This window comes from Oryzias latipes, chromosome 17 (genome assembly GCF_053564925.1).
Source record: "Oryzias latipes strain Hd-rR chromosome 17, Olatipes_Hd-rR_3.1".
Lineage (NCBI taxonomy): Eukaryota > Metazoa > Chordata > Actinopteri > Beloniformes > Adrianichthyidae > Oryzias > Oryzias latipes.
In genome coordinates, this window is record NC_136253.1 from 21,693,210 (window position 1) to 21,719,943 (window position 26,734).

At 40.5% G+C, this 26,734-nt stretch overlaps 2 protein-coding genes across 2 annotated transcripts; both read right to left on the reverse strand.

The window, feature by feature from the left end:
* Positions 1 to 428: 428 nt before the first annotated feature.
* Positions 429 to 6,591, reverse strand: LOC101161268 (solute carrier family 22 member 13). Its single transcript, XM_011486543.4, has 11 exons — positions 6,460 to 6,591; positions 5,504 to 5,967; positions 5,328 to 5,431; positions 5,027 to 5,181; positions 4,196 to 4,364; positions 3,984 to 4,104; positions 3,327 to 3,421; positions 3,011 to 3,225; positions 1,837 to 1,945; positions 1,188 to 1,394; positions 429 to 827 (listed from the first exon to the last, which is right to left on the reverse strand). The coding sequence occupies exons 2-11, from the start codon at positions 5,876 to 5,878 to the stop codon at positions 758 to 760; spliced, it is 1,620 nt and encodes a 539-aa protein (XP_011484845.2). The 5' UTR covers positions 5,879 to 5,967; positions 6,460 to 6,591; the 3' UTR covers positions 429 to 757.
* A 3,650-nt stretch (positions 6,592 to 10,241) lies between these two features.
* On the reverse strand, positions 10,242 to 25,080 carry oxsr1a (oxidative stress responsive kinase 1a). Its single transcript, XM_023965052.2, has 17 exons — positions 24,836 to 25,080; positions 24,198 to 24,310; positions 21,085 to 21,193; positions 20,401 to 20,542; positions 19,911 to 19,966; positions 19,711 to 19,820; positions 19,511 to 19,612; positions 16,456 to 16,589; positions 16,299 to 16,347; positions 16,146 to 16,211; positions 15,829 to 15,951; positions 14,046 to 14,081; positions 13,741 to 13,890; positions 13,021 to 13,123; positions 12,878 to 12,946; positions 12,681 to 12,745; positions 10,242 to 12,599 (listed from the first exon to the last, which is right to left on the reverse strand). Exons 1-17 carry the CDS (start codon positions 24,903 to 24,905, stop codon positions 12,525 to 12,527), a joined length of 1,572 nt encoding a protein of 523 aa, XP_023820820.1. The 5' UTR covers positions 24,906 to 25,080; the 3' UTR covers positions 10,242 to 12,524.
* Positions 25,081 to 26,734: the final 1,654 nt, after the last annotated feature.

Consider the following 26,734-nt stretch of genomic DNA (forward strand, 5'->3'; position numbering starts at 1 on the left):
CATAGCAGTCATACTTGTAAGTCTGAATATGGAATGCCTCTGAAACACACTTCATCTGATTACATACTAATATACATTTCTTTCCAACCTTGATTAAATTGGTGTTGGGGGTATTTATTACCCAAAAGTTTATGTAAATTTGTCTCTTGGAATTGCACAGAGTTTTATGCCAAACTAAAGGAAAGTGAAATGCAAAGTGAAATGCAAAGTTAAAGCAAGTGAAATGCAAAGTGAAAGCAAAGTGAAGTGCAAGTAAAAGGAAAGTGAAATGCTAACTTGAAGGAATGTGAAATGCTTACTCAGAGGAAAGTGAATGCTAACTTAAAGGAAAGTGAATGTCAAAGAATGTGAAAGCAACAAAGTATGTGAAAGAAAACTAAAAGATGTGAAAAATAAATATTATTACTACTGCATGAGTTGTCTGACTGAAATGACAGTTTTGTCTAAAATCATATTTTGAAATGTTACTTTTATTTATTTTTTAACATAAACTGACAATTGGAATATTGCTTGGCATGGGCTGCTCTATTTAGGTCGAGCCTGTGCTGCAAACTTTGTAAACTTCCTTCCCAAAGGAGAACCTGTGAATTTAACTGAATATAAACTTAATTAACCGCTACAATTGCTGTGGATCCAGGTTACAATAATCTGTTAGTTAGTCAGCCAGTTAATTGCACACATGAACACATGTTCAGCTGTCGTTGCAGGAAAGTAAGGAGAAAACCAACTGATGAAAAGTAAAAAACAACTATTCCGACTACAGTTTGGTTGATTTGTTTAGTGCAGGTTTGTTGGACTCAGGCTGGTTTCTCGAGGTAGTGTTCTTTCTGTGAAACGAAAGGGGAGATTGTTAACATCAAGCAAAAAACAAAAACAACAATATTTGTATAAAGCTTTTTTTAACCAGCAATCCTAAAACCTACTTCTGAAAAGTTTTTCTTCTTATGATTAATGGATGTTTATAATTATGCATTATATTTAGATTTATAAATTATAATTGTATTAAACATAAATTTATGTCCTACACAAACACAATTAGATAAAAGTCAAAATAATAAATATAATTAGTAGCTTTAGTATTTTTTCCAACATATGGGTGAAAATATTGATTTTCAGCAATAACATTTGACTGCTCATCTTGACCCTGGTTTTTCTACAGAGCTGTCACCCACAAACTGCTTTCTTACAGTTTTCCTTCCGCCTCGTCAGTAGAATCTGGGAGTTCCCTTTTTCTGGTTTCAGGAAGCAGGTAGCTCAGAGCTCCACTGACCACTGTGAGGCTGCTGTAGACCACGATGGGTATGGACCAGTGGTACACAGCCAACATGTTGAGTAGGGGTGACAGTAACCCTCCAGCTCTACTTGCAATTGAGCCCAAACCAGAAGCTGTTTGCCTGAAACAAAAATAAATGTATCTCCATGATTAATGATTATTTATGCAGCTTATTAATATCTCCTTTGAATAGCTAAAGTTAATACTCTTAAAGTCCCACTCCAATCAACTTTTGATCTATATTAAAAGTACATGGATCTAGTTGTCTACAACTGGATGCATCAGAATGGAGCAGAGCAGGAAGCTTGCTACCAAGTCACTGCTACAAGATTTTTCCGCCGGCATTTTATCATCTGGTCCTGTTTCACAATGATTTGAATAAAGAAATCCACCTAAATCAAATTTAATCTTAATTATCTTTAAATATGTCCTCCATCATCTGAAAAGGTGACAAGAACAAGTTAAAGACACCCAAAAACGCGATTTTCATGGAAGTGGGCTTTTAAGCGTTCAAATGTAACTCAACAAACAAATGAGGTTTTGTTCTCTTTTTTCACACTTACCGAAACGATGTTGGAAACAGCTCCTGAACATACAGACTACAAACTGAACCAGCCCAGTTGGTAAAAAATCTCCCAGCAATTGCTAATGTAGTCACAGCAATGGCATTATCTGAAACAAACAAACCAACAAACAGAGTAAAAAAAAACTGTGGTGGTGCAAAGCTTTGGCTATGGGGGTCCATGCACTCCAACTGTGGCTTCAGCACAACCTCAACCTTTTTGGCATCCAGCATTTTTTCATGAACATGTTTTAATTTTGTTTTTGGTCAACTATTTTAGGGATCAACTGTCTACTTTAATTTAATAAAGTTGGGTTTATAATTAATTATAATTATTTATATATTATTTATATATTGTAATTATAATAATTACCTATTTTCTGCAAGCAAATTAAAAAAAAAATCGGCTTCAGGGTTGTACCATCTTTTCTAAAACAACTAGATGCCATGGGAAATTGATATCTTACAATATGATATAAAAACTTTGGGAAATCTTTATGATAATAGAGTCTTTTAAAGAGACAACTGACATGAAGTCTTGGTCGTACTCTAGTTTGAGTCTAGAGGGGGGATGGAGACTGAGGGCTGCGTTCCTGCTCGTATTCTAACATACCCTCTGGCATGTTGTAATTGGCTGGACACACCCGATCCAGGTAATCAGTCATAAGTGGGCCACTGATACTTGGCAAAGCCTGCAGACACACCAGCCCACCAGAATGGAGCTCCCCACCTCTGATTTAGTGCATCACACCCACAGACTCTGGTTTCCTTCATCCGAATGCACTTGAACATTTCTGAAAAAGGGTTTGTTTCTGTGGTGAGGGATGAAAGATTTGGCCTCAGCTTTGTTTCATGACCAGACAGATAGCTTTAAACGGCGCTGTATAAGCTGTTAGTCGCAGCAATATCCCTAACTGGGCATAAAGTATTTTTTATCAGCAGACTGGACTTTGATCATCTCAGTCTATTTTTAGGACAAAGAAAGTTCGTTGGGTGTTAAAAGTAACTACTTGAGGGATTAAATGAGGATTAAATCACAGAGAATCTTGATAATGGCGAAGAACCTTAAAGTCTATTTATAATTGTTTTAATTTTACTGAAATGCATTAGGAATGGCGTAAAACCATTTTTCATACGCTGGATGGAGGTTGAGCCAATCTGAAGGGTGTTGTTACCTTGAGGGACGGCCAGGATTGAAAAGCACAGGAATCCTCCGATCAACAGTGTGGACATGATGGAAACCTTCCTCCCCACAAACTCCAGCAGCCAAATACACAGAATGTGAGCCGGCAGTTCAGTCAGGCCAAACATGGCCTGAGTCAGGAAAATGTCCAAACCAAAGTTTCCCACGTTGAAGGAAAGGCAGAAGTAAGTGAGATTCAGCGAGAACCTGTGGGAAAACGGACAAAAGCTGTCAATTGCCCCTTAGGTTTGGCTCGTCTCTGTGTCACATTGGTGGAGCTGGTGTGTGCATGGTGAAGTGTGACTTACCATGCCATTATTATGGTAAGGAAATACTTCCTAAGAACAGGGGATTGGAAAAGAACTATTATGCCTCCCTTTGTCTCAGTTTCTTTCATAACAATCTGGAATGCACAGAGATGAACACAACATCACGCTAACATTTACTCCTCATAGCCTCTTTTAAGCATTTTAGTTTCCTCAAAATAAAATCATCTTTTCTGACACTATGCAGTCTAGAAGCTGCGTCGTTATAGTGGAAGAAATTCATTCAAAATTTGCCTCTGAGTTGTGAGCGGGTTTACAAGTAGATGCATCAGAATGGAGCAGACCAGTGAGCATGTGCTCCGCCCCATCAAGCTTTGGTGCAATTTCAATTAGGTAGATCTACCTCCGTTCCAGGTAAGATGAGTTTTTGCATCACTCACTCCACACATCTATTGAGCCTTCACTCTAAACCAATAGCTAAATTCCCCATCTTTCTTTCTTTCAATCACAACCATACTTCTGCTTTTAAATTCATGACCGTTTATCTCTTTACATTCTAGACGGTATTACTGGCCCTTTTCTGGAGTGGGTCTTTAAAATCTATCAATTTTAAATGAAACTACAGCTACTGATGTTAGTTATGTTTTATTTAAATTTCATTTTGACTTTGCATTGAGAATAAAAATTCTGAAAGGGTACCTTTTCCAGAATGGAGTCTGAAATAGTGCGTTTGTTGATGGCTGCCACTTTGGTAATGAGCAGCTTGGCTTCATCTATGCGTCCTCTTCCCAGCAACCACCTGGCTGACTCTGGAATGAACCTGTCCAGAACTGGTCAATCACTCTTGTCACTGCTTGTACTGACCAAAGCAGAACTTTTTGTAACAGTGAAAAAAAAACCTGAATGCACACCATATGTAAACAGAGACAACAGTGAATGGAGTCGCTATAATGAACTGAGCCATTCTCCAGTTCCTGATGTAGTATATGAGGCCTGCAAGGACGGACTGCCCCAATGCACCGAACAACTGGGTGGCACAAGCTCCCCATGACCGCTGGGATGGACCGATCCACTCTGTAACTGCAAACATGGAGTGGACATGAACATCAAAGTCAGGGCAAGAAGTCAACTGACAAATGAAAACTGACACAATGAAGCCTTATAAATGCAAAAAAAAAACTTAAAAAACTAGATTCATGCAATTCAGTTTGTTTTGTGATTTACTCAAATGTATTTCCTTCTTGTTGATGAAAATAATTGCAGTTTAAGTTAAGTGCAAACTGTTATTATTTCCAATAACTACATGAAATCAGCCTCCTTTAAATGAACTAGTTTATTTGAATCGTGGGTTAACCTTCCTCTAACCTGCTTTTAGAAATATTTCAGACAACGCTGCAGAGTTTCAAACATGATCTGAGTTTAGACAATGTGCAGATTGCACTGTTGAATGTTGGGATTACATCCAAAGGAAGATTTCACTGCCTTATTCTGTGAAGATTTTTAAAAACAAGGCAGGGAAAGGGTCAAACATTGATAAAGAAAAGGGGCTAAGTTAAACTCTTACCACATGTGGATTCTTAATTAAAATTAGGAAATGGTTTACATGTTTTTGGTTCAGAAGAAGAAGAATTTAGGAGCTACCAAAGAAAAAGTCTGATATTGCCTTATATTTTTTTTAAAGTGATAAATGAGTCAGTTTGGATGTCATTCTTTAAAGTGAAGGATGAAGAGGTAAAGCATACCCAGAATAACACTGTTAAGTCGATATCCTCCATAGCCAATCCCCACTATGAACTGAGACAACAGGTACAGGTACAGGTTGGGACAGAGGCCAGTCGTTACACTAAATATGAGCATCAGAAAAACTGGGATCTGAGTGGCACGCTTCCGACCGAACCTGGAAAAGACGACATTCTCAAATCGTGAATAATCCTTTCCCAATGAACACATTTTAATGACATTTTTGCATATACAGTATAAACTAAAATTCTAATGTTTTTAATTCTTTAATTTCGAATAAAAGCCTATTTCTTGAACACTTACGATTCAGCAAATGGTCCAAGTAGAAGACATCCAGCCAGGATTCCTGCCATGAACACAGCCTGTGCCACTTCTTTCAAAAAAGCCTGGTCACAGACTAGATCAAACTGAGGACAAACAATGATCTAAAACTTAGTAAAGGAGAGACACTTCAGTTTATTGCTTGCTATTTCACTTACATCAGTGACTATGGTGGACTCGTACTTCATATTGCTGTAAACCCATCCGTTGGTGCACACTGTGGTGTCGTTGAGTCCGTACTCCCGGATGGTCTGGATGTCCCAGTCCACTGGAACAAACATCCTACACCTGCTGAAGCTGCCATCCTCCCGGCGGGGCAGAGTCAAGTTCAGCTGCTCCTCTGTAGTCAGGTTTGGGGCAGACTTAAGGATCCAGTCGGTGTTACAGTGTCGCTCCGGGTCTGACTCAACAAAAATCAGACTGGCGAGGTGAAAAGTCAGAAAAAGACTCGGGAAGCAAAGTGCAAACAAAATGGTTTTCTGAAAGAGTCCGAACTCTCCAACACTCTGCAGAATCTCCCCGAAGTCAGTCATGGTGAGGGTGCAGGTTTCTGTTTCAGAGATGCTGCTGGTGAGTGACTTTTAAAACAAAGCCATCAATGTTTAAGCCCTCAGCCGTGAACCTGAGGAGGGAGGACAAAGCACTTCAATAAATGCCTTTTTAACAAGACAGACCAGCTTTTATAACCTGCCGTTCTTGGACTGTTTATTGAGTAACATGAGGATAACATTGTTTGTGCTTTGGCCTGAAGTCCAGTTACAATGAACTCATCGACTGACAGCAGCATGAGATTTAGTGAGAGTTACATAAGAGCAAGGTGCCGTTTCCAGTATATTTATAACGCTGGGACGCCTTGCTCTTTAGTTTATGGCTGAGAAAAAGTCTTGTTCTACATTTCGTAATCTCTTATAGCAAAGACGTTCGGCATGTTTTGCAGAGTTTAGACGTTAAAATACAGCAGTCATGGACGTCATTCAAGTTTTAGGGCATCAAATCAGAGAAATTATGTTCCTTATTTCTGCAGCAACACCAACAACTCTCTTCTAATGCTTTTTAAGCGACAATTACATAAACAAATGTTGTTTTTAGGCTTCCTGACCTCGATCAAACATACCTTTACGCCAGCATTCATTTTTGAGTTGTTCCCAAAAGCTAACATAGTTGATTCTGTAAATTGATCCTACTAGCAGCTCTTTTCTCTCTCCTTCCACTGTAAGCAGTTTGGGATGATGCCCCACCCATCTTTCAGGCCAGGTCTTACATGATTGGTTACCTTGAATAGGTCCAGATCCCATGACTTTTCTTTTATACAGTGTTCCCTAGAGAGAAATGAGGACCTTCATTGACATACATTGACGCATTTTGCAATTAACTTCATCCTATATGGTTTGTATTACCTCACAGTTTCATTCATTCATTCATGAAAAAAAAAAGGATGAATGAATGAATTTCCTCACAGTTTAACATTTCTCCATGGACAGAAAAACTGATAAGTGCATGAAGGCCACCCTGCTGAAAAAAAATGGTTTTGGTTTTTTTAATATGTTCTTGTGGCATTTTTCTCATGATGGAGGACATATAGACAATTAAGTTTAAAATTGCATTGTGAGTATTTCTTTATTCAAATTTTTGTGAATCAGGGACAGACAAAAAATGCTGTTAGTAAAAGCTTGTAGCAGTGATGTAGAAGCTACAATCAGCAGGCCACAAGCTCCCTGCTCTGGTCCATTCTGATGCATCCACTTGCAGACAAATAGATTCTGGCACATCTTCATTTTCCTCGGCTGAGCTGACATCTGGCTCAAAGATGTAAGGCTGGATGGCATCAATATTGCTCGTTTTTGTTGCACCAGTAATGTTAGGTTGGGATTATAAGGGGCTTTAAGATAGCAGGAGAGCATGTAAATGGATGAATGGATGATGAGGGGTAGGGGCGGGCTTACTCTGCTCACAACCGCTCTGACTGCTCACAACTCAGAGGCAAATTTCTGAGAAATCGCTGCTGCTCTGCAGAAACTATGTCCTAGAATACGACAGTTTTTTTGTTTTAACTAAAAACGGAATGCTGTGACAATAGATCAAAAGATGGTTGGAGTGGGACTGTAAGGTGACACTATCTTATATAGTCATTTCCCCATCATTCTAAAATGCATGAAAATGAAGCATTCCTTCATTGCAATATGCAAACTCTGTTTTTTTTTTACAAACACAGTCTTGTCCAGGTAAAATACTGCTTGTTTTAGGATGTAATACAGTGTCAAATGAGTCTTTTTTGACAAAGTGGTTCAATTAAATTAATTATTTTTTACATAGCCCAATATCACAACACAGTTGTCTCAACGGGCTTCACCTGTAATTGTTTAAAACATGAAATCAGTCATAAAATACAATAGCTGATAAACTAAGCTGATAAACTAAACTAAACTAAACTAAACTGGGGAAAAAAGAAGAAACCTCAAGGGTGTCCACATGAAGGAGGGACCCTCTCCCAGATGGACAGGTGATGTACCAGAACCCTTAGAGAAGAATTAGCTTATCTAACTCAACAACTACATGTTTAAATAGTGTAGCAGATTAACTTCATCCAGATGGAACTGGGGGACAGTGGGGGGCATGAGACAAGCCCGTGTGAGCCACAGCAGGGGGAATAGTCCGCCCTGGCCCGGTTTATGAAACCATCTTCCTATTGCGGAGAAATATGTATTATAGAAGTAATGAAAATTGTAATTATTAACCCCAAAATTACAGTAAGTTAGGTATTGGAGCAATTAGTTCAATATTCCCTGATTACTAGCTAGTCTGGCAATAAGTCTGTCCAAAGAGGAATGTTTTAAGCCAAACTTTGAATGTAGAAACTGTGTTGGCCTCTTCCATGAGCTGGGAGCTTATTCCATAAGACAGGGGCTTGATGACTTTACCTCCAACTTTACTTTTAGAACTTCTGGGAACCACAAGCAGTCCTGCATTGTGTGAGCGAAGTGTTCTGTTTGCTTGTTAAGGCACTATGAGATCTTTAATATAGGATGGGGTCATACCATTTAAGGCCTTATAGGTAAGCAGGAGGATTTGGAATTTGATTCTAGATTCAAGTGAGAGCCAGTGAAGAGAAGTAATGTGTTCTTTTCTGCTTGTTCCGGCTTACTGGGACTTACTTATTTCAAATAGAATATTTTACAAAAACAAATTACTTTTTGTTCAAAAAGGAAAATACTGGGCTAAATATTTTGTAGTAAAATGTAGTGCACTTCATATCAAATGCTCAAAGCAGTAAGACAAATATTTTTTTTTTCAGCTCGAGGTCAGTCATGCTTTAAAAATTACTTGTCCAGTTGGGCCTCATAAACTCAAAAACTTTCATTTTTGTGCTCCTTAAAGTGAAGCTTTACTGGAATAAATAAGGAAGATTTACCTCACTTCCAGGTAGGTTGGGTTTTTGTTTTACACCCTCATCAACTAGGCCTTCACTCTGAACCAATAGTTAGATTTCCCGCCTGCTTTTCTTTCTCAACTCACCTTTAACCCTTGTGCTATCTCTGATGACCCCACCCTTACATTGATGTGTTCTCCCTACCGTGACAAAGGTGGATAAAGGTGGAAAGATTTCATGTAATCCATCGACACCAGTGAAGATCATAAATCATTGAAGAAAAAAGGTTCAGAGCACTGTCTAGTGGGTCCAGATGACCCAACTCCCAATGTTAAAGTGCCTAGGATAGCAGAAGGGTTAAATTCATGACTGTTTGTCTCTGGACCTCAACAACATCAGCATCTAAAGGCTCTGGGGTCCATCTAGTTTTGTTTTGAGCTTATCCAAAGGATGCAAGACGTTAATGGCCCAGATCCTAACTGCCAAAGTATATAGACTCGTTTCTGCCCCTCTTTCTGTATCACAAATAATTATTTTTTCTCATTCCTTGGATCTCTCCTTATTCAAATGTCTCTACAACTGTTTTTTAGAGCCAATATGTGTGTTTTGTTTTGTTATAAGCAATGTTGAATTTTTTTAATTTCCTTTAACTGGCTTTTATTAGACAATAATAAAGGTTTCCCTATAGAGGCAAACAGTTCTAAGGTTCTCTGTTTGGTCTAATTTTCATTTTACGTTGATGGACTTTCATTTCATTATTATGAACTAAAATCATTAACGCTGATTGTTGGTAATCCAGTTGTGCTCCCAGTAAAATCACTTTGAAAAACAAAACAATGTAATCAATATTACATCATATCATCCCTCTTCTAAATGTGAAATACATATTTCACCTTAGATGTTCTAGTTTTGCAAATAATATCAGAAATTTAAGAAAGTAACTTAATAGTAATAAGAAAGTCATGTGATCAATTACAATTCTGAGAGTGATACTGTAAGATAAGGGAGAACTTCTACACATACTACATTTTAGAAGTAATATCCACATTTCTAAGCATTCCTGCCATGGACTGGCCAATGGTCTAGGGTTTTCCCCGCCTTCATCAAAAAGTAGCAGGGATAGGCCCCAGGAACCCCAGGACCCAAACCAGGAACAGTAAGTTTGGAAAACGGTTACAGATGTCACACTGAGGAAAAAAGCTTTTGTGTTTAGCTTAAAAAAGGCTTATTGATTAAATGTTTATGCCTTGCCTTTAAATGCTAGACAAGTCAACAAAAGAAAAGAAAAACTGGTTTCAGTAGTCATATTTAAGTAAAGAAATTCCTGCAACGTTTCCACTCGTAAGCCTCTAAAAATCCTAAATTAGTAGCTTTATATTGACATGTGGGTCTGCAGCTTTTTTTATTAAAGCTGAAAACTCTTCATTTGCGAGTAATATTACCCTTCAGACCCCCAAAATTAATGTTATAAATACTTGATCTTTAAAAAATAAAGACAAAAAGGAATAACACAAACAATGAACGCACTCTGTACTCCATCATGTAATTTTATTCAAATACTAAAAATCAATTTCTAAGCACTGGACAATGTAGATCGTCAGTCAAGGAATCTCCTTCACATCTCATCACATGCTGCTTCCAATTATGCATGAGCGGGAATCCACATCTTTTAGATGAAATATTTTAAAATATATTTGATATGGAGAAAGAAAAGAGACACGTGTCTGGCTGATCCCTGAGGATCATCATCCAAGAGCCTCACTTAGAGGCAGAGAGAGCTTTTCGGTAAACAATAAAACAAAAATGTGCAAAAAGTCTGTAAGACTTCCAGCAAAAACTGATCAATTCCACTGAGTTCTTGTCACGCACGTGTACACACACACACACACAAACACACGTGACCATCAACCTTAGCGAGATGACATCCAAACAGTGGTTACAAGCTTCATGTCGTCTCAAACCACACATGTTAACACATCAGTGAGATGGCAAAAAAAAACTAACATTAACGTTCTGTGCATGATTAGTAATGCTGTGACAAAAGTGGAAAACACTACAAAAACAAATCCACCGCCGTGTGCTCAAAAATAAAAGTTTGAACTGATCAATATTTACAAGATAAATACACTCTTTTTTTTTTGTAAATCGGACAGCCACTGCATCTACAATGTTACAAATTCTGTTGGTGTGAAATGGAGTTGGCGTCAAATGCACATTTACATCTTTACACGTACCATTTGCCATCGTCAGCTGACCTCAGCTGCGCTGCAGTTTTCTGCACAAAAACAAGCAGACGGCTGCACTGGGAGTGTTTAGAAAGCAAGAGAATCTACAGTACTGTGAAAGCCACCCGCCTGAAGACGGAAATAAACAAAAGAACTAAAGCACTAGTTGGTTTCTAAGAATGTTTCCAGGCCACTTTTCTGAACTTTGAAAATCTGAACTTGGTGTGAGATGCAGCGGAAACTGATTTCTCGCCAAATTCACATTGTGTAGCGTGGGGGGGGGGGGGGGGTGAACAGTTTTATGAAAATCATGCAGAAATGAAAGCTTCACTGTTGATATGTTGTTTGAAATGTGAAGGACATGTAACCAAAACACTGATGCCAAAAGAAAAAAAACACACACAAAAAAATCAATAAAATAAAAGAATCGGATGTGCACACTGCACTGAGGGACAGAATATTCACATTTGACCAAAAACTGCACAAAGAGATATGACGGGAAATGCGAGTGAACTGCCCTGTTTAAGGCTTTACGTCACTTTGGAAGAACATTTTGACATTTTTGAAGCACACAAACGCTTCAGAATGTGAAACCCCTTCAGCACCAGCTGTCAGAACCCTTTCATCACTCATCACAAGGCTTCAATATTACTCAAAGGAAGCGCGGGCTGCCTACCCATGAAGCTGGTCATTTGAAATGCACACGACGCAGTTTGATGCTACACAAAAGCAGTAAAATGAGCAAAGCATCGATTCCAATCGCTGAGAGGAACTCTTGCATAGACGATCAGGCAGTTCTCACTGAGAGAAAACGAACCTCTAATATTAACCATCAGCTAAACGCCAAATGACAGAAGTGTGGATTTCAGCATCCAAAACTTCAATTATGTTTTAAAAAAACACACACAACAGTAATATGGAGGACAGAACTATTCTTTCAATTCTGACTTTTACAGGAGTCTTGTTCTTTTTATGTTAGAAATGAAAGTGGTACTTTTGTGTTTCCTATTTTATGGATGCAATTCCTTAAAAGGATTGGGAAAAATACAACACTCCCAATGGTGGAAATATTTCCCCTGAATACACTAAATCCTACACTATCTAAGGCTGAACTTTCCACCTTCTTCAATTTCATAAAGTGCCATGAAAAGGTGGCACAACTAGAGTTTTGTGGCACAATGGAATGGGAAAAAATAATAATAATAAAAGAAAAAGGCAATCATTTCCAGTGCTGGCAAAAGAAGGTCTGGATTGTGCTCGTTTGTGACAAAGAAGAAGAAAAAGAAAAAAGAACTAAAACTAAATGGGGAATTTGTAAAGCTGATTGCATTTCTTCTCCCGTTTACTGTATAAGCGCACTGTAAACATTTCACGTGTGATTCCTGTGATGAACTGAGCGTCTCCGTGTGGTCCTCATGCATCCTGCAGTAGCATCGCACGCCTGCCAGCCTCGCATCTCCTCCTCCTCCGTCAGCACCCTTCCTCCTCTCCTCCGTCTCTCCTCTTTGGCAGTAGTAGTTTGGAGTAGACTACATTGCAGCCGTGCATCCTGTTTCTTTCTGTCCTTCGCTGGCGGCTCCGCTCCACTTAACTGATGCTCAGCTGGGCAAATCCGATGAGTTTAATATCGTCAGGAATCTCAGACTCCTCTACACCAGATGCCTGGAAAACAAAGACAAACTGTTTCAACATTCATGTTTTAGGTCAAACTATCACAAATCTGAAATATTTTAATGTCCGTACCAGCTTAAAGGTCACACTTCTGTTGCTTTGAGGATCATCGACAATCTTTTGCAAATTGGCTGCAACTAAACGAGACGTAACAAATTTACAGCATTAAATTTATTAAATAAAATTTAAAAGATGACAAAACTTTTGACTGTAAAAATGTGTAAAAATATAGCTATAGGTGTAATTAAATGAGCAGCAAGAAAACGTACCAATGACCAAGTCCCTCCCATCAACCAGACCTGCTGAGACCAACTCCTGAGAAACTCCATCAGCGGAGTCTGAGGACAGATGTGAGTTTATGCACAGCATGTTCAAACAAAATACAGGGAGAGACAAGACGGAGAGCTGCTACCTCTGCCTGGCATGAACTCAAAGCGAATGTCATTCAGCTCTTTTTTGGAGTTCCTCAGTCTGAGGACGAGGCTGATGGGAACGCCGGACGAGAACGCCAGATCCTGAAAAAGCAGAGCGCTCATATGAGGAATGGAATGCAAAGAAACAGGTAGTTTATTGACCTAAAAAAAAAAACGTATCATCTTTGATGTAAATAGAAAAACAATGTGATCTTTGATAAAAAATAGAAAAAGGTGAGATAAAAGGTTAAATGAAAGAAAAAGAAAACCAAATTCGCATGACTTTAAAAAAAGAAGGACACCCAAAGTGGTTTCTGGTAGACTGACAGTCAACAATTTGTTTATTTCTGTAAACATACATTTGATCAAATTAATGTAAAAAGCCAGAGATAAGCTACAAACTGCATTAAAAAAAAAAAACTTTTCTAACAGTAAAATGCAAATAAAATTGTAGCTTCAGTGTGACAATGTGGTTTCTTTTAGCATGTTTTGACATAATGTTTTATTTGTTTACACTTGTAATTCAAATTATACCAATACGGCAGAAATACTTGATGTTTTTCCCCCTTCTTGATTAAATGCTAGACTTTATCTGAAATTTTCTTTGTGCTTAAGTGAGTGCCAAGTACTGGTACTGATAAATTCACCATTGCTTTCTTTGGTTTGGTGAAGTATTTCTAAAAAATAAAATACATGTTTCAATATTTCTCATTCCTCACCTGGGCAGCAGGTGCGTGTAAAGGGCTCACGCTCATGGTTGCAGTCTGGGGTGGAAGCTCCTCCCCTGCAGGAGCTGCATTGGGAGGCCTGGCGTGCGCCGCACCAGGAGGCTGCAGAAGCACAGCGGAGCCGTCCGCTGGCGGGAAAAGCTAACAAACAAGTTGGTTCATTAATGGACTCAAACAACTCCATGGGGGGGAAAAAGAAATAATTAAAAAAAACAGAAAGTGAAAGAGACTTGTTTCCAGCCATGCAGATCTCTGTGTGAGGATTTCTATGTCATGTCCACTACAAACTCACTCACCTCCATATTCTGAGAGCCGTCCTTCACTCTGGGAGACTGCAGAACGGACATGACAGATTACCAAGATTATAAAAAACATGCAATACTCATTTCATTCCCACAATGCATTTAAACTGATGGAGTATTAAAAGGATTGAAGAAAACAATAATTTTCACAAGACAGCAGAACCCACAACCAGACATTTAGGTGTAAAAATAGATTACAAGGGATCTATGTTTTTATTTTTCTGATGGTTGAATCTGATGCGGTGATTTCATATACTTCCGTGGAGCCGCTTGAAAGCGACGCCTCCACAAAAACACAAAAGCTTTCATCATTTATATATTCTTCCTAGTTTTGTGTTGTGAAGTCCAGAACTTCTATTTGTTTTTATCGATTCCTCTCAACTAATTTTTTTATATTTCAGAATCATTTTGATTCCATTGAAATAAAATAGAGTAAACATTGTATCACAAATTTCATATACATTTTTCACAAAAAGTAACTTCTGTTTTTTCCAATAAAAGAAAAGAAACAAAGAAAAATAGTCACAGTGGCACCTGGAGGGGTGTCATTGCGTTTTGTGGATTTGGAGAAGGCGTTCAACCACGCCTTGTGTTGCTTTCTTTTATTTGTCCAACTCTTGGCAGAGTCACTGAGTTGCTCCAATTTTTCGATGCCAATTTGTGCTGTTGATGAAAACTTAGGCTTTCCATCACAGCTGTTGAGGTAAATCCCTCCTTTTGGAGTGACACAGGGGCCTGAAAATTGTCCATAAGTTCCCATTTTTTGAACATTTGAGCCAAAAATGGGGCTTGCTTCTATTGCAAAGTTTGAGTTCTCTCTTTTCACATGTTTTTATTTTATTTTTTTTAAATAAATCTGCTTTCTGTCTTAATGAGTCATGCCATTTCTTGTTCAGTTTTCTAGTTCTACAACTCCATTATTTTCAATGTTGCAACTGTCTGTGGGAACCACCAGCAGGTGTTCAGCCACATTTTCTGTAGTAGTTGCCAGGCATCTAAGGCGAGTGGATCTTTGAAAATGTGACTGCCAAATTGAGGATGTTCACTTTGTGTAGGTTAAACACAAAAGGAAAGAAATACAGTTAGTGCCTGAATTGACAATTCACTACTTAGTGTGCTATGTAGGGCGTTCAACATTTTTTAGGGGTGAAAAAAGTGTATAAGAGAAGTCTAGTGTACAACGATGGTCGCTGGATTAACCAATATAGAACACAATGCATTGCATTTGAACAATGTGTCATTGTGAAAAAATGTGTTTAAATCCTTTTTTTTTATTATTATAAAAGATTGCGTCATCAGAACAAATTAGATTCATAAAGTCCTCGGAAAATGTTTATATTTTATAGGTTTAGAAAAAGGGTGAAGTTGTGTTTGGACTTCAAAAATAAAGAAAGCAGCGATGATGTGTCTGAATGGCATTAGATGGTGTCAAACTATTTATTTTTTGGGGGTTAAGGAGCAGTGAGGGAATTCGGAAAAAGCCAACATTTAAGTTTTAATATTCTTTGTGGATTAAGTAATAAAATCTTCACTTATTCTGATTAAATTATTGTTTTCAGAGACAAATATTAAATTAGACTATAACACCCAATTACTTTGGAAGGAAATCATTCACCTGAGATTCAAAGAATGTGCCTAACGCTAACAAGTCACATTTTTACTTTCACGACTTTTGTTAAATTAGTTTTTTGGTGAATCTCCCAGTGAAACTTAAACCGTGTCCACCAAAGCGACCGCATCAGCCGGAGTCAGCTGATCAAACCCTGTAGAGTCTCACCCGCAGTGCAGCCACAGCAGCTTTGCCCTCCTCACTCTCCTCATCCAGCTCGTCGTCGCTCCACTCCCACCCACCGTCTTCCGTCTTGTGGAGACGGCCGCTCGAACCGGGCACACGCCGCACCTACACAGAGCAGGGAAGAAAAGCAGTGCCGACTCATCCTCTGTGGGTCCTTTCAGGACACGGTACAGCAGGAAAAGCGGAAAAGCTCGGAGGAGGTCCTCCACAAAAACGGTGAATCCTCCTGCAGGGATCTGCTTTGGCTCATAGATGCCGTTTGCGCATTGAACATGAAGTGTGTTTGTGAGTGGGCAAACCTTTTTAGATCGATCTGATATGGTGGGGCCTTTCTGCAGCAGAATCTCGTGCAAGTACTCGTTGTTCTGGAAAAGAAAGACCCATTTCTTGCGGAAACTGCAAAAGCCCTCATGAAATGTACTTTTAATTATAGGGAGAAGAAAATGGCTGACCTTGGCCTTTGTAAAGAATTTGTGCTTCAGCAGCTCAGCGGCAGTGGGCCTAAACAGTACAAATACACAAGGGCTCTCGATTACACTCATTATCCAGCTGGAATATCTGATGGAAAGCAAAACAAGCCCACATTTAATCTGAGATTTGCAAACTGACCTTTTTTCTGGATCTTTCTGTAAACACAAAGCAAGCATCTTCCTAAAAGACTTGCCGTATTTCTTCACCATTTCCTTATCGGTGATTCCTGTCTCCAGGCAGGGGGGGTCGTTCTGTAAGGTCAGCATCAGCACCTGCCAAACAGTTCAGATTCAGAGAGCCAGCCCATCAAACCAAAGCATTTCCTCTGACTTTATATGCAAACCAAAGACATTCCATGTGTCATTGCATTACTTTTGACTGTACACATTCTTTCTTATGCTGCATTCAGACTAGGGGCCTGCCAAAATATTGATATGGTGATATATCGCGATATTTAGTCCCGTGAATGATTCTCATCAAGTATCGACCTTTTATTTACGTTTGAAGACCCCGTAAAACCTTATATTAATCATCCTTTGGTAAGACGATTCTTCTGAGGGTAGATAGGGGGCGCCTGTTGCGAGATTGGCTGTTGCGGGCGGACAAAGAAGAATACACATTCAAACAAAAATGGCGGAGGGGGAAAACAAGGAAAATAGCCAGAGCAGCAAGTTAAAAGACACGCCGGCAGTTTTGAAGCTGCATCACCCGGAGTTGTGTGAGAAAGCTGTGGTTATTGCTGGCCTGAAGCTGACACAGCCCGGCATGGATACCACCGTGTCCTGCGAGAGCAGAGGCTATAACAAAGGAAGAACATGTTGTTTAAAAGGGGCTCCGTCCCTGCAGCAAGGTGGAGAACGAGGGATTTGGGTTTTTATTGAAAGCATTCGAGCCACGCTTTGACGTTCCCTCTCGGAAATCCCTGCACTGTACACCCGGACCAAGGCTATGGTTGAGATGGAAACAGCAGAAAGAGTGGCATCCCTGCCCTTAGACCTCCCTTCTCCTCAAAGCAGCGGTAGACGAGCGGCGTCTTGACGCTAAAAAGCCTGTGGTTCTCAGAAAAAACATGAACATATAGACATACATCACATGCAGCTGTTCCCCAAACGTTTTGTTTACAAAGATGTTTACTTTTAGACGCACTTTAAGTTCATGTATTTTATCCCAAATAATAAGTTAAAAAAAGTTTTTTTGATTTTTCTGGGAGATTTTTTTTTTTTTAACACCACATTTGCACTAAACGGTGTCATTTATTTTTTTACAAAGACACTATAATTTAATTTAATAGATTTAATATCTGATTTACAGCTATTTTTTAAAATAATGCAATGACTATGGCTTTGTTTTTCAAAAGTTAATACCAATGTGCCTGGCAGCTACTTCACTTATGCATTTTTTTATCCTGTTCACAACAATTTTGTACTAAATAATGGCTGCTGTTCATGTTCACTATTGTTTAAACCGAATTTTACAGACATTTCCAAATGAAAATTGTCAGTTTGCCAAAGACAGAGTATTGCTGATTTCAGCAATGTTACACAAAAGTCTGTTTTTCATTACACCAAATAGGACACAAGTTGTTCATTATCATGGTGTTTAAAAACTAAAAAATGGGGAAAAATTATCCAAAAAACTGTTTTTCAAGTTCTTCTTTCTTGAAGTTTGATATATCGTGAGTTGTTAGAGACTATATATATAGATCATCACATCATCGCCATATCCTGATAGTATCGATATCGTGAACAATGTATCGCAAATCGTATCGTAAGGTACCCAGTGATTCCCAGTCTTAATTCAGACCAGACGCAATTCGCTCAGGGGCGTCGCGTTTCCATCTTAAGTCAATGTACAGACAGGATCTGAGGTCCGACAGCATGACTTGAGGCTACAACAGCACCCTTGGTACGACTGGACCCTGGGTGGCGCAGTTCGCTTGCTCCAGTTCCATGGGCTCTGTAACAGGCTGGCGACCTGTCCAGGGTGTATCCCGCCTTCGCCCAACAGTAAACAGGACAGTCTCCAGCAGTTGGACCCTGGGCAGCAGCGCTCGCTATGCTGGCTCGCAGGCGGAGAGTGAGTGCCCTCATAGCGGTCGCGATCGCTTCAGCTCCATGGGCTTATGATGTTTATTTTATTTTCATCGAGACAATAATAAAAAGATTCTCCAGTATTATTTCTAGGTTTCCCCTCTCTGGTTAATGCTCAAACTGGGCCACAGACAGATGGAAGTAACGTTTAAAAAGGCCGTAACCCAGGCGCAGCTCTCGCTGCAGGAGTCAAGTGCACCAGGAGAGAATCTGAATGATCTGGTGAATCCAGACACGGTGACAATCTTGCTGATGCCTCTGTACAGCTCTCCGACACATATTAACCAGAGCTACTTGCTCAACAGCATCTATATTTTCCATGATGTGGCAACGAATGAAGTCCAGAAAAACATTTGCGGTTGCTCCGGAGCCCGGGCATCTAGCAGTAAGTTTCACGCGCGTCAAAAGAGAGGCGGCAGACATGGATCGCATCCGGTGTGAGTGCAGCATAACACTGCAAGTTTGTAACACTCTCACCACTCTATTGTCTTTGCGACTTTCATTTATTAACTTAAACTTCCAGTCTTCCGTAGCCAGAGTAAACTCTGCCGTCTTAATCTGTCTTCAGTTAAACCTCAGGTCTCATCTAGAGCAATATTCTTAAAAGAAAACTCGGCCTCCAAAAAAAAACTTTCTGTTCAGACAGATTTGGTTGCAGCACAAATTTATGCAATTCTATGTATACTACATAAACTTATTACCGTAAGTTATTTTTTAATCACCAACAACCAGTCGCCCTTTAGCAATCGTTTCCCACTAACAACCACTAGAGGGCACTGTAGATGTGTGCATCAGTATAACGATTAATCGATGAATCAATTTATCCAACCAAATCGATCTGCCTGAGGCAAATTGTTAATCAAATCGATGTATACCATAAACAAAATATTTGAAAATTAAATGAATTAAATGAATTGATCTATAATTGGATTTGTTCGCAATCTTTGCACTTTTCTCCCAAAAGTGCGTCTTATACTCTGAAGTGACTTACATATGGTTTTTCTTCATTAATGTGCATTTCTTGTCTTCTGTGCGACTTATATTCCAGAAAATACACTGAGTAACTTTACTCAGTAAATAAGACATTTTCTGTGCTCAGCTACCTTCATTGGTGGGTATTTATGATATGGTGCAGCTCCAGTTGCCAGTTCAATGGCTGTGATCCCAAAACTCCAGATGTCAGCTTTGAAATCGTATCCACGAACCTGAAGATGACAAACACAATTCCCATGAAGCTTTGCTGCAAAAAAATAACCAAAACAAAAGCTAAATGAGCAAAATGAGGAAAAGCCTGGATGAGTACCTGCTCCATGACCTCTGGAGCCATCCAGCAAGGTGTCCCCACAAATGTCTTTCGAACCTTGTTCCTGGTCATGTCCCCTCCGGTCGCTAGAAAGGCACTCACCCCAAAGTCTATAGAAAAAACAAGGCATTCAACCTCAATTACCCCACTAATTAAGGGTCCGAGCGTTATTTGAAGAGAAAACATAAAGCGTGAAGTGCCTGCTATTTGAACGGAGCCATCTTCTCCAAGGAGAATGTTTCCGGCCTTAAGATCCCTGTGCATGAAGAGGAGGGGCAAACAATCATCAGTGCAGTTTGTGTGTTGCATATCAGTAGCTGCATCAACACAACAAATAAGTTAGAAAGCCTTATGATACATTGCATTTGCACAGTTAAGACTAACGCAACAGCTGGATTGGTTTAAAGGCTCGATTTTTACACACTGGGGGGGCGCCTGTAGTTTCAACCTGCTGTCTTTGTCCACATAAATCCTGAAAATGACATTTCAAAGTTAATTATTTTAATGAGAAATTAGAGTATGGCACAGGAACAAAAGAGGCCCCTTCTTTCTTTTACATAAAATTAACTCCTTCTATTATGCATTTTCAGTGTATTAATAAACAAAAGCTTGAGCTCTGGAGTAAACGACACGCTCACATGCAGAGACGACAGGTTCAATGTCTAATTTCACACTATCGGAGTCACACACCGATGAATCTGCCCGTTTTTGTGAAGGTACTCCAGGCCCTCCAGCACTTCCTTCAGAATGGTAGCGATGCTAGCCTCATCCAGCACGCCGTTCTTGTGCTCCCCGCGGGAGATGATATGTTTGATGATGTCCAACACCGAGCCTGAGGAAAAAGCAAGAGGGTTGGTCAATCAGAGCATGCAGACATCAACTGATCCTCATTGTAAAGAACAGTCATGTAATTGTCGACAAGACTGCTTGAAACATGGACGCAAAGACTATTTCAGCTACATGTAAGCAAAGTAAACCTTATAGACAATTTGTAAGAGCTTTTCTGATCAATCTACTTTATATTCATGCTTGTTTTCCCTTTTGGAAACCAGCATTTCAAAATAAGCAAACACGTACAAAAAAAAGAAAAAGTTGGTAGCTTTCAAACACTGAGACGGGAACAACAAATGGTTGCATGCCCCTGCTTGTAACTGCTGACAGGAGATTTACTGCACATGCAATCCTTCAAAATCATAAGCTTTAAGGGGGACCTAATAATCTAAATGGCTTCTGAGTGGATTAATACTAATATTAAGTAACAGCCAAAGCCTGAATTTACTTGGGACAAAGAGATTCAGGTGTGATACAGAACATTAGCTCAGGATAAAGAGTTAAAATGGCCCAGAACAGATTCTCCAACACAGCAGTACTTACCGCCGCTGAGCAGCTTCATCACCAGCCACAGCTCATCTTTCACCACAAAGGAGGTATAATAAGAAACGATGTTTGGATGGTGGCACTGGCTCATAGCCTGAATCTCTTTCTGCACACGAAAAAAAAACAAAAAAAAGATGGGGGTCACAGGAGAAGAAGGAAACATTCACTTTAGCTTTGTGTTTAGAAAAATTTCCCCCGATTTGTTCAGGAAGATTTTAATCTCATAAACTCCAACTTTAAATGAAAATAAAAAAAGAATCCAGGTAAACACATTGTATATTTTTATAGAATATATTTGTAAAGATTTTTTGCAGAAAATAGGTCTTTGGTCAAAAACTAAAGTTCATCTCAACACTTTGTAATTGTAACCCTGTTTTGCAATGACATAGCAGGGCTCCAGACTAACTTTTTTCACTAGGAGCACAGTGGCCCCTAAAAAAATTTAGGGGCGCATACCGTAAATCAACATGCAAACCAAATCTACTAATTTACGCTGTATTACTAATAAATACTTTATTAATAGATGCAGAAATTACAATTTGCTGTTTCAAATTCAGTGTCACATTTTATTCTGCACTTTTGAAGATGCAACAAGAAGGTAAACTGACAGCACCATCGCTGTCATGACAGTACAAATGGTTAAGAAAACGGATGGAAATTTATCTTTGTGACACCAAATAGGTGCAGCCAAGATGCACAATAAGCGTGTTTGAGATCACCCAGGTGGACGCAACGCTGCGCAGATCACCTGGTGTGAGACATACATTTTTGTTTTTGCTCCAACATCACCTGTCAATCATCACAAAAATATCGCGAGAAAGGGGTGGGAGCAAGGGGCAAACCTACCCGGACACAGCTGGAAACTGAACTGACTGAAAGCTGCCCTACAGACTACAAAACAATGCATTATGGGACATGTGTCCTGATGGTTTTTGTAGTTGATGTAGTGATTAATTAAAATAATTTAAAATACCAATTGATTAAAAAAGGCTACATTACAAAACATTAAAATAATCATAAAATAAATATATAATAACACAGATCATACTAAGGAGGAGAGGAATATTAAAACTAAATTGAATGTTCAGTCTTGCGGCAGATTCGCCTTCATCTCACAGCCCCCCCACCCACCCGTGGGTGAGATGGCAGCGGTTCATCTCAAACACGTCTATCGTTGCATTTTCCCCACGTATTTTCAGTGTGTCTAAAACTAATGTTGTTTTTGCTCGAGTGTGTTTAAAGTTCAAGCCCCGTTAGCTGTCACGCATGTAGGTGTGGGACATTTATTCTCCTCAGCTGACCCGACTCCCGCGGGAGCGGTGAGCTGCCCTGACAGCCGTGCATAAACCGTTTGATGCGCCGCCGTAACCGTAACCAAAACTTAACCTTCCTCCGGGTCTGTGTTACCCAGAGAAAAGTTCAGCACGGACTGTATGTATTTAGAAAATTACGAGTGAATAAATACGTTCTAAAGGAAAGTAAGGAACTCCTTAATGTGGTCCGGGGAGGGGGCGGTCAGGTTTCCTGCTTTCAAGCCCTGTCATTGTTACGCCCCCAAGAGTCATATACCCCACTGTGATTGGTTGGTCATCTCCGTGCACGACAATGAAAAAGTGTCATTAATACAAACTGGCGGGCTGCAGTAACATTAAAGCTTCATATTAAGGCGGGGGCCGCAAAATATCATCTTGGGGGCCGCAAATAGCCCGCGGGCCGCGAGTTTGAGACCCCTGCTGTACACTCTGGCACTGGTACACTAGCCGCAGGTCGGAAGAATGAATCAATAGTTTGCTTGCTCATAGCTCAGACGCACATATCAGGTTGTGATATTTGTCTCCGTTTCCTTCCCACAGATATTTACGCTCGCGCGAATATCTCTAGCCCCCCCAGACAGTGTGTGTGTCTGCCTGCGTGTGTGTGCGCTCGCATCTCAGATTATTTCATTGATCATTAACGTGCCCCTTCCACATTTAATGTATAAAAAAATACGTAGGGTGGGGGAGGCAAATTTACTGGTAGCACATGTGCGACTGGATGTAAAATTCAGTCGCACGCTCTCAAATTTTGGTCGCAAAATGCGACCAATTGCTCGCAGTCTGGAGCCCTGTATCATAGGTCAAAGGTTTACTGTAGGTCTTCCCCAGGTTTATCACTATAGCTCCTATACTTTGGCCCATTCTTCAATGCAGATCTTCTCAAGAGCTGTGATGTTTTGGGGTTGTTGCTAGGCAAAACAAACTTAAAACTCCCTCCACATTTTCTCTATTGAACTGAGGTCCAGAGACTGGCTAGACAACTCCAGGTTTTGTTAAGTTTTGTCTTTAAAGCTCTCATTGATGGAGGGAGTTTTTCCTCCAAAAATATATACCTACTCCTTTCATCTCAATACAGATCAAGGGTGTTGCACCCTTTGCAGAAAAACAGCCTCAAGCCCTGATGCTTCCACCTCCGTAATTGTACTGGATTTGGTGGTCTTGGGGTACAATTCAGCCGTTTTTCAACTTTGAACATGGGTGACACTTCTACCAAAGATGTTCATTTTGGTTTTATCTGACCAGATGACATCCCAGTCCTCTTCTGAATCCTCCAGATGGTCTCTGAAAAACTTTAGACGAGCCTGTACATGTACTGGTTTAAGCAGGGGGACATTTGGAGAACTGCAGAATTTGAAATCTTAACAGTAACTTTTGTTAATGTCCAGTTCCCTCATGGAATCATGGGGTGTTTCCTCACCATTCTCAAGATCACTTGTACTCCACCAGGTGAGATCTTGCATGGAGCCAGATGGAGGGAATCTTGTATTTCTTCCATTCTCCAAACATTTTTCAACAGGGAATCTCTCCTAAATCAACAAGCTACTTTCTTATTGTAGATTGGTTCATTCCAGTCTTGTTGGAGCTTTATACTTATTTTCTGCACCATTATTCTAATATATTCATTAAAAATCATGTAGGGCATCACTACTCATTTTTAAAAATCTTACCAAAACTTGTTTTGAGAAAGACATTTTCTCTGCAGTACACACACAGTAGCTAAATCTACAGACAGAGATGTAAAACATCTGCACCACAGTAACAATACTTTTTTTAAATATTTTGACCGTTTCTTACCAGGAGCTCATCCATGCTGGTTTGACACTTTTCCAAGTTGATGCGTTTGATGGCCACCTTCTCCTTCCTCGGCTTGCAGTAAGCTGCCTGAACAACCGCAGTTGCTCCACTCCCTAATGAGATCCACATTAACACTTGTAGCCAGCGTAATCCAGCTCATTTCATTCTGCTGCAGATCACCGAGTAATGAAAGTTTACAATGACACGCACAGTCACTCCATGATGATGTCACGCGCTCATATACCATGCAGTTAATTGTGCTATTCATGCTAGCTACCACACCGGAAAGAATCAACTTTAAACAGAAAATTAGTCTATTTTATATGGACTTGTCCAAGGAGTGGCTTTCTTTTAAGCTGGCTGTCTCATACTTTCAGTAGAACACCTCCCTCAGTAAACGGTGCTGCACATTGACTGAGCTTTAGCTAGCATCTAGTTTCGTTAGCAGGACACCGTCTTGATTTAGCTTAGCAAATACCAGATAAGATATAGCTGCAAAAAAAACTACCGAACCGCTGATGATACTGTGAAGTCGTTGCAGGCTGTGACTTCTCCTAGCTGCAAAAGCTAACATGCTAGCAGCGGTTGGACACTGCAGCAGACGGGGCATGCTAGCACTAGCAGGCTAAGCTACTCACCTATCACCTCTTTAAGCTCGTAGTCATCTTTGTCAATCGACCACGACTGAGATGACTGCTCGTCAGCCATGCTTGAAAGGTGCGAACAGGGGCTTTAGAGCAACAATAAAGACGCCGGCAGGACGCTAGCTGTGAAGATCTACTCCATTCGCTCTGCTAAAAAGCTGCTGTTCCGCCGACAACCACTGACGCCCCTGTCAACACAACTTTACGCGCGTGACGTGCGCACTGAGGAGAAGGAGGAGGAGGAACCGGGCTGTCGCCATCTTCAGCTGACAAATGTCAAAAGTGAAATTCATTAAAACATACGCCAGTCTTACCAGGTCAAATTATTAGCATTTTTGCATTTAGTTGAGACGGTAAAGTCAATATTTTATGGGAGAAAATTCCACGTTTCGAAGTCAACCAACAGGGGGCGACAACTTCAAAGAATCAGAATCAGAATCAGAATCACTTTATTTGCCAAGTACAGCGCATGTACAGGGAATTTGACTTCGGTTACTTGTGCTCTTGTGCAAACTAGCAAGGTAGAAGGATAAATAATAAAGGGATAAATAATATAAAAGAAGGTAAGTGTAAGGTAGCTGTATGAATAAATAAACATAACTGAATAAGGAAATAGATTGAAATAACAAGACAAAAAGATAAAAAATGAAAAATGCAGCAGCAGTAATTCCAGTTGGACAGTTTATGTGATTGTTCAGTGTCCTTGAGTAGTCTGGAGTCAGGTGTTCATAAGAGTCACAGCTCGGGGGAAGAAGCTGTCTTCGTGGCGAGTGGTTTTGGTTCGCAGTGTCCTAAAGCGTCGCCCTGACGGGAGGAGGCTAAAAAGGCAGTGTCCAGGATGAGAGGGGTCTTTTACGATCCTGCCAGCCCGCTTCCTGGCACGGGATCGGTACAGGTCCTGAATGGGGAGAAGGCTGGTACCAATAATCCTCTCAGCAGATCTGATGATTCTCTGAAGTCTGTTTCTGTCGTGTCTGGTAGCTGAACCAAACCAGACCGTGATGGATGTGGTCAGGACAGACTGGATTATTGCAGTGAAGAAAATGGTCAGCAGCTCCTGAGGCAGGTTGAACTTCTTGAGTTGTCGCAGGAAGTACAACCTCTGCTGAGCCTTTTTCCGGAGTGAGTCAATGTGAGCGGTCCACTTAAGGTCCCGTGAGATGGTGGACCCCAGGAACCTGTGTGAGTCTGTTGAGGGGACAGTGCTGTTGAGAATTGTGAGTGGGGGGGGGGGGGGGGTGGAGGGGTTCCTCCTGAAGTCCACTGTCATCTCCACTGTTTTGAGTGGGTTCAGCTCCAGGTGGTTCTGGCTGCTCCAGAGGACTAGCCGCTCCACTTCTCCTCTATATGCAGTCTCATCACCGTCCCGGATGAGCCCAATGACTGTGGTGTCGTCTGCAAACTTCAAGAGTTTCACAGAGGGGGCTCCTGATCTGCAGTCATTGGTGTAGAGGGAGAAGAGCAGAGGGGAGAGAACACACCCCTGGGGGGCGCCAGTGTTCAGGATCCGGGTGCTGGATGTGAAGCGACCCAGTTTTACCTGCTGCCTCCTGTCGGTGAGGAAACTGATGATCCACTGACAGGTGGGGAGAGGCACGGCGAGCTGGGACAACTTCTGGTGGAGGAGCTCTGGGACGATGGTATTAAATGCAGAGCTATAGTCCACGAATAGGACCCGTGCGTAGGTGTCTGCAGAGTCCAGGTGGTGCAGGATGTAGTGGAGAGCCATGTTGACTGCGTCGTCCCCTGACCTGTTTGCTCTGTAGGCAAACTGCAGGGGGTCTAGCAGAGGCTCTGTGTTGACCTTCAGGTGGTTCAGCACCAGTCGTTCGAAGGATTTCATGACTACCGAGGTCAGGGCGACTGGTCTGTAGTCATTTAGTCCTGTGACTG

Excerpts from the sequence above, each read along its gene's own strand:
- oxsr1a (XM_023965052.2), bottom strand. The coding sequence starts at position 24,905 with ATGGCTGACGAGCAGTCATCTCAGTCGTGGTCGATTGACAAAGATGAC. Across the intron at positions 24,311-24,835 it reads CGAGCTTAAAGAGGTGATAG|GGAGTGGAGCAACTGCGGTT; the intron begins GTGAGTAGCTTA and ends GGATCTCATTAG. Across the intron at positions 12,746-12,877 it reads TGGGAGGGACTTGGTCATTG|TTGCAGCCAATTTGCAAAAG; the intron begins GTACGTTTTCTT and ends CGTCTCGTTTAG.
- LOC101161268 (XM_011486543.4), bottom strand. The coding sequence starts at position 5,878 with ATGACTGACTTCGGGGAGATTCTGCAGAGTGTTGGAGAGTTCGGACTC. Across the intron at positions 4,105-4,195 it reads GTTGTCTCTGTTTACATATG|GTTCATTCCAGAGTCAGCCA; the intron begins GTGTGCATTCAG and ends AGTTCTGGACAG. Across the intron at positions 1,395-1,836 it reads CTGTTTCCAACATCGTTTCG|GCAAACAGCTTCTGGTTTGG; the intron begins GTAAGTGTGAAA and ends TTTTTGTTTCAG.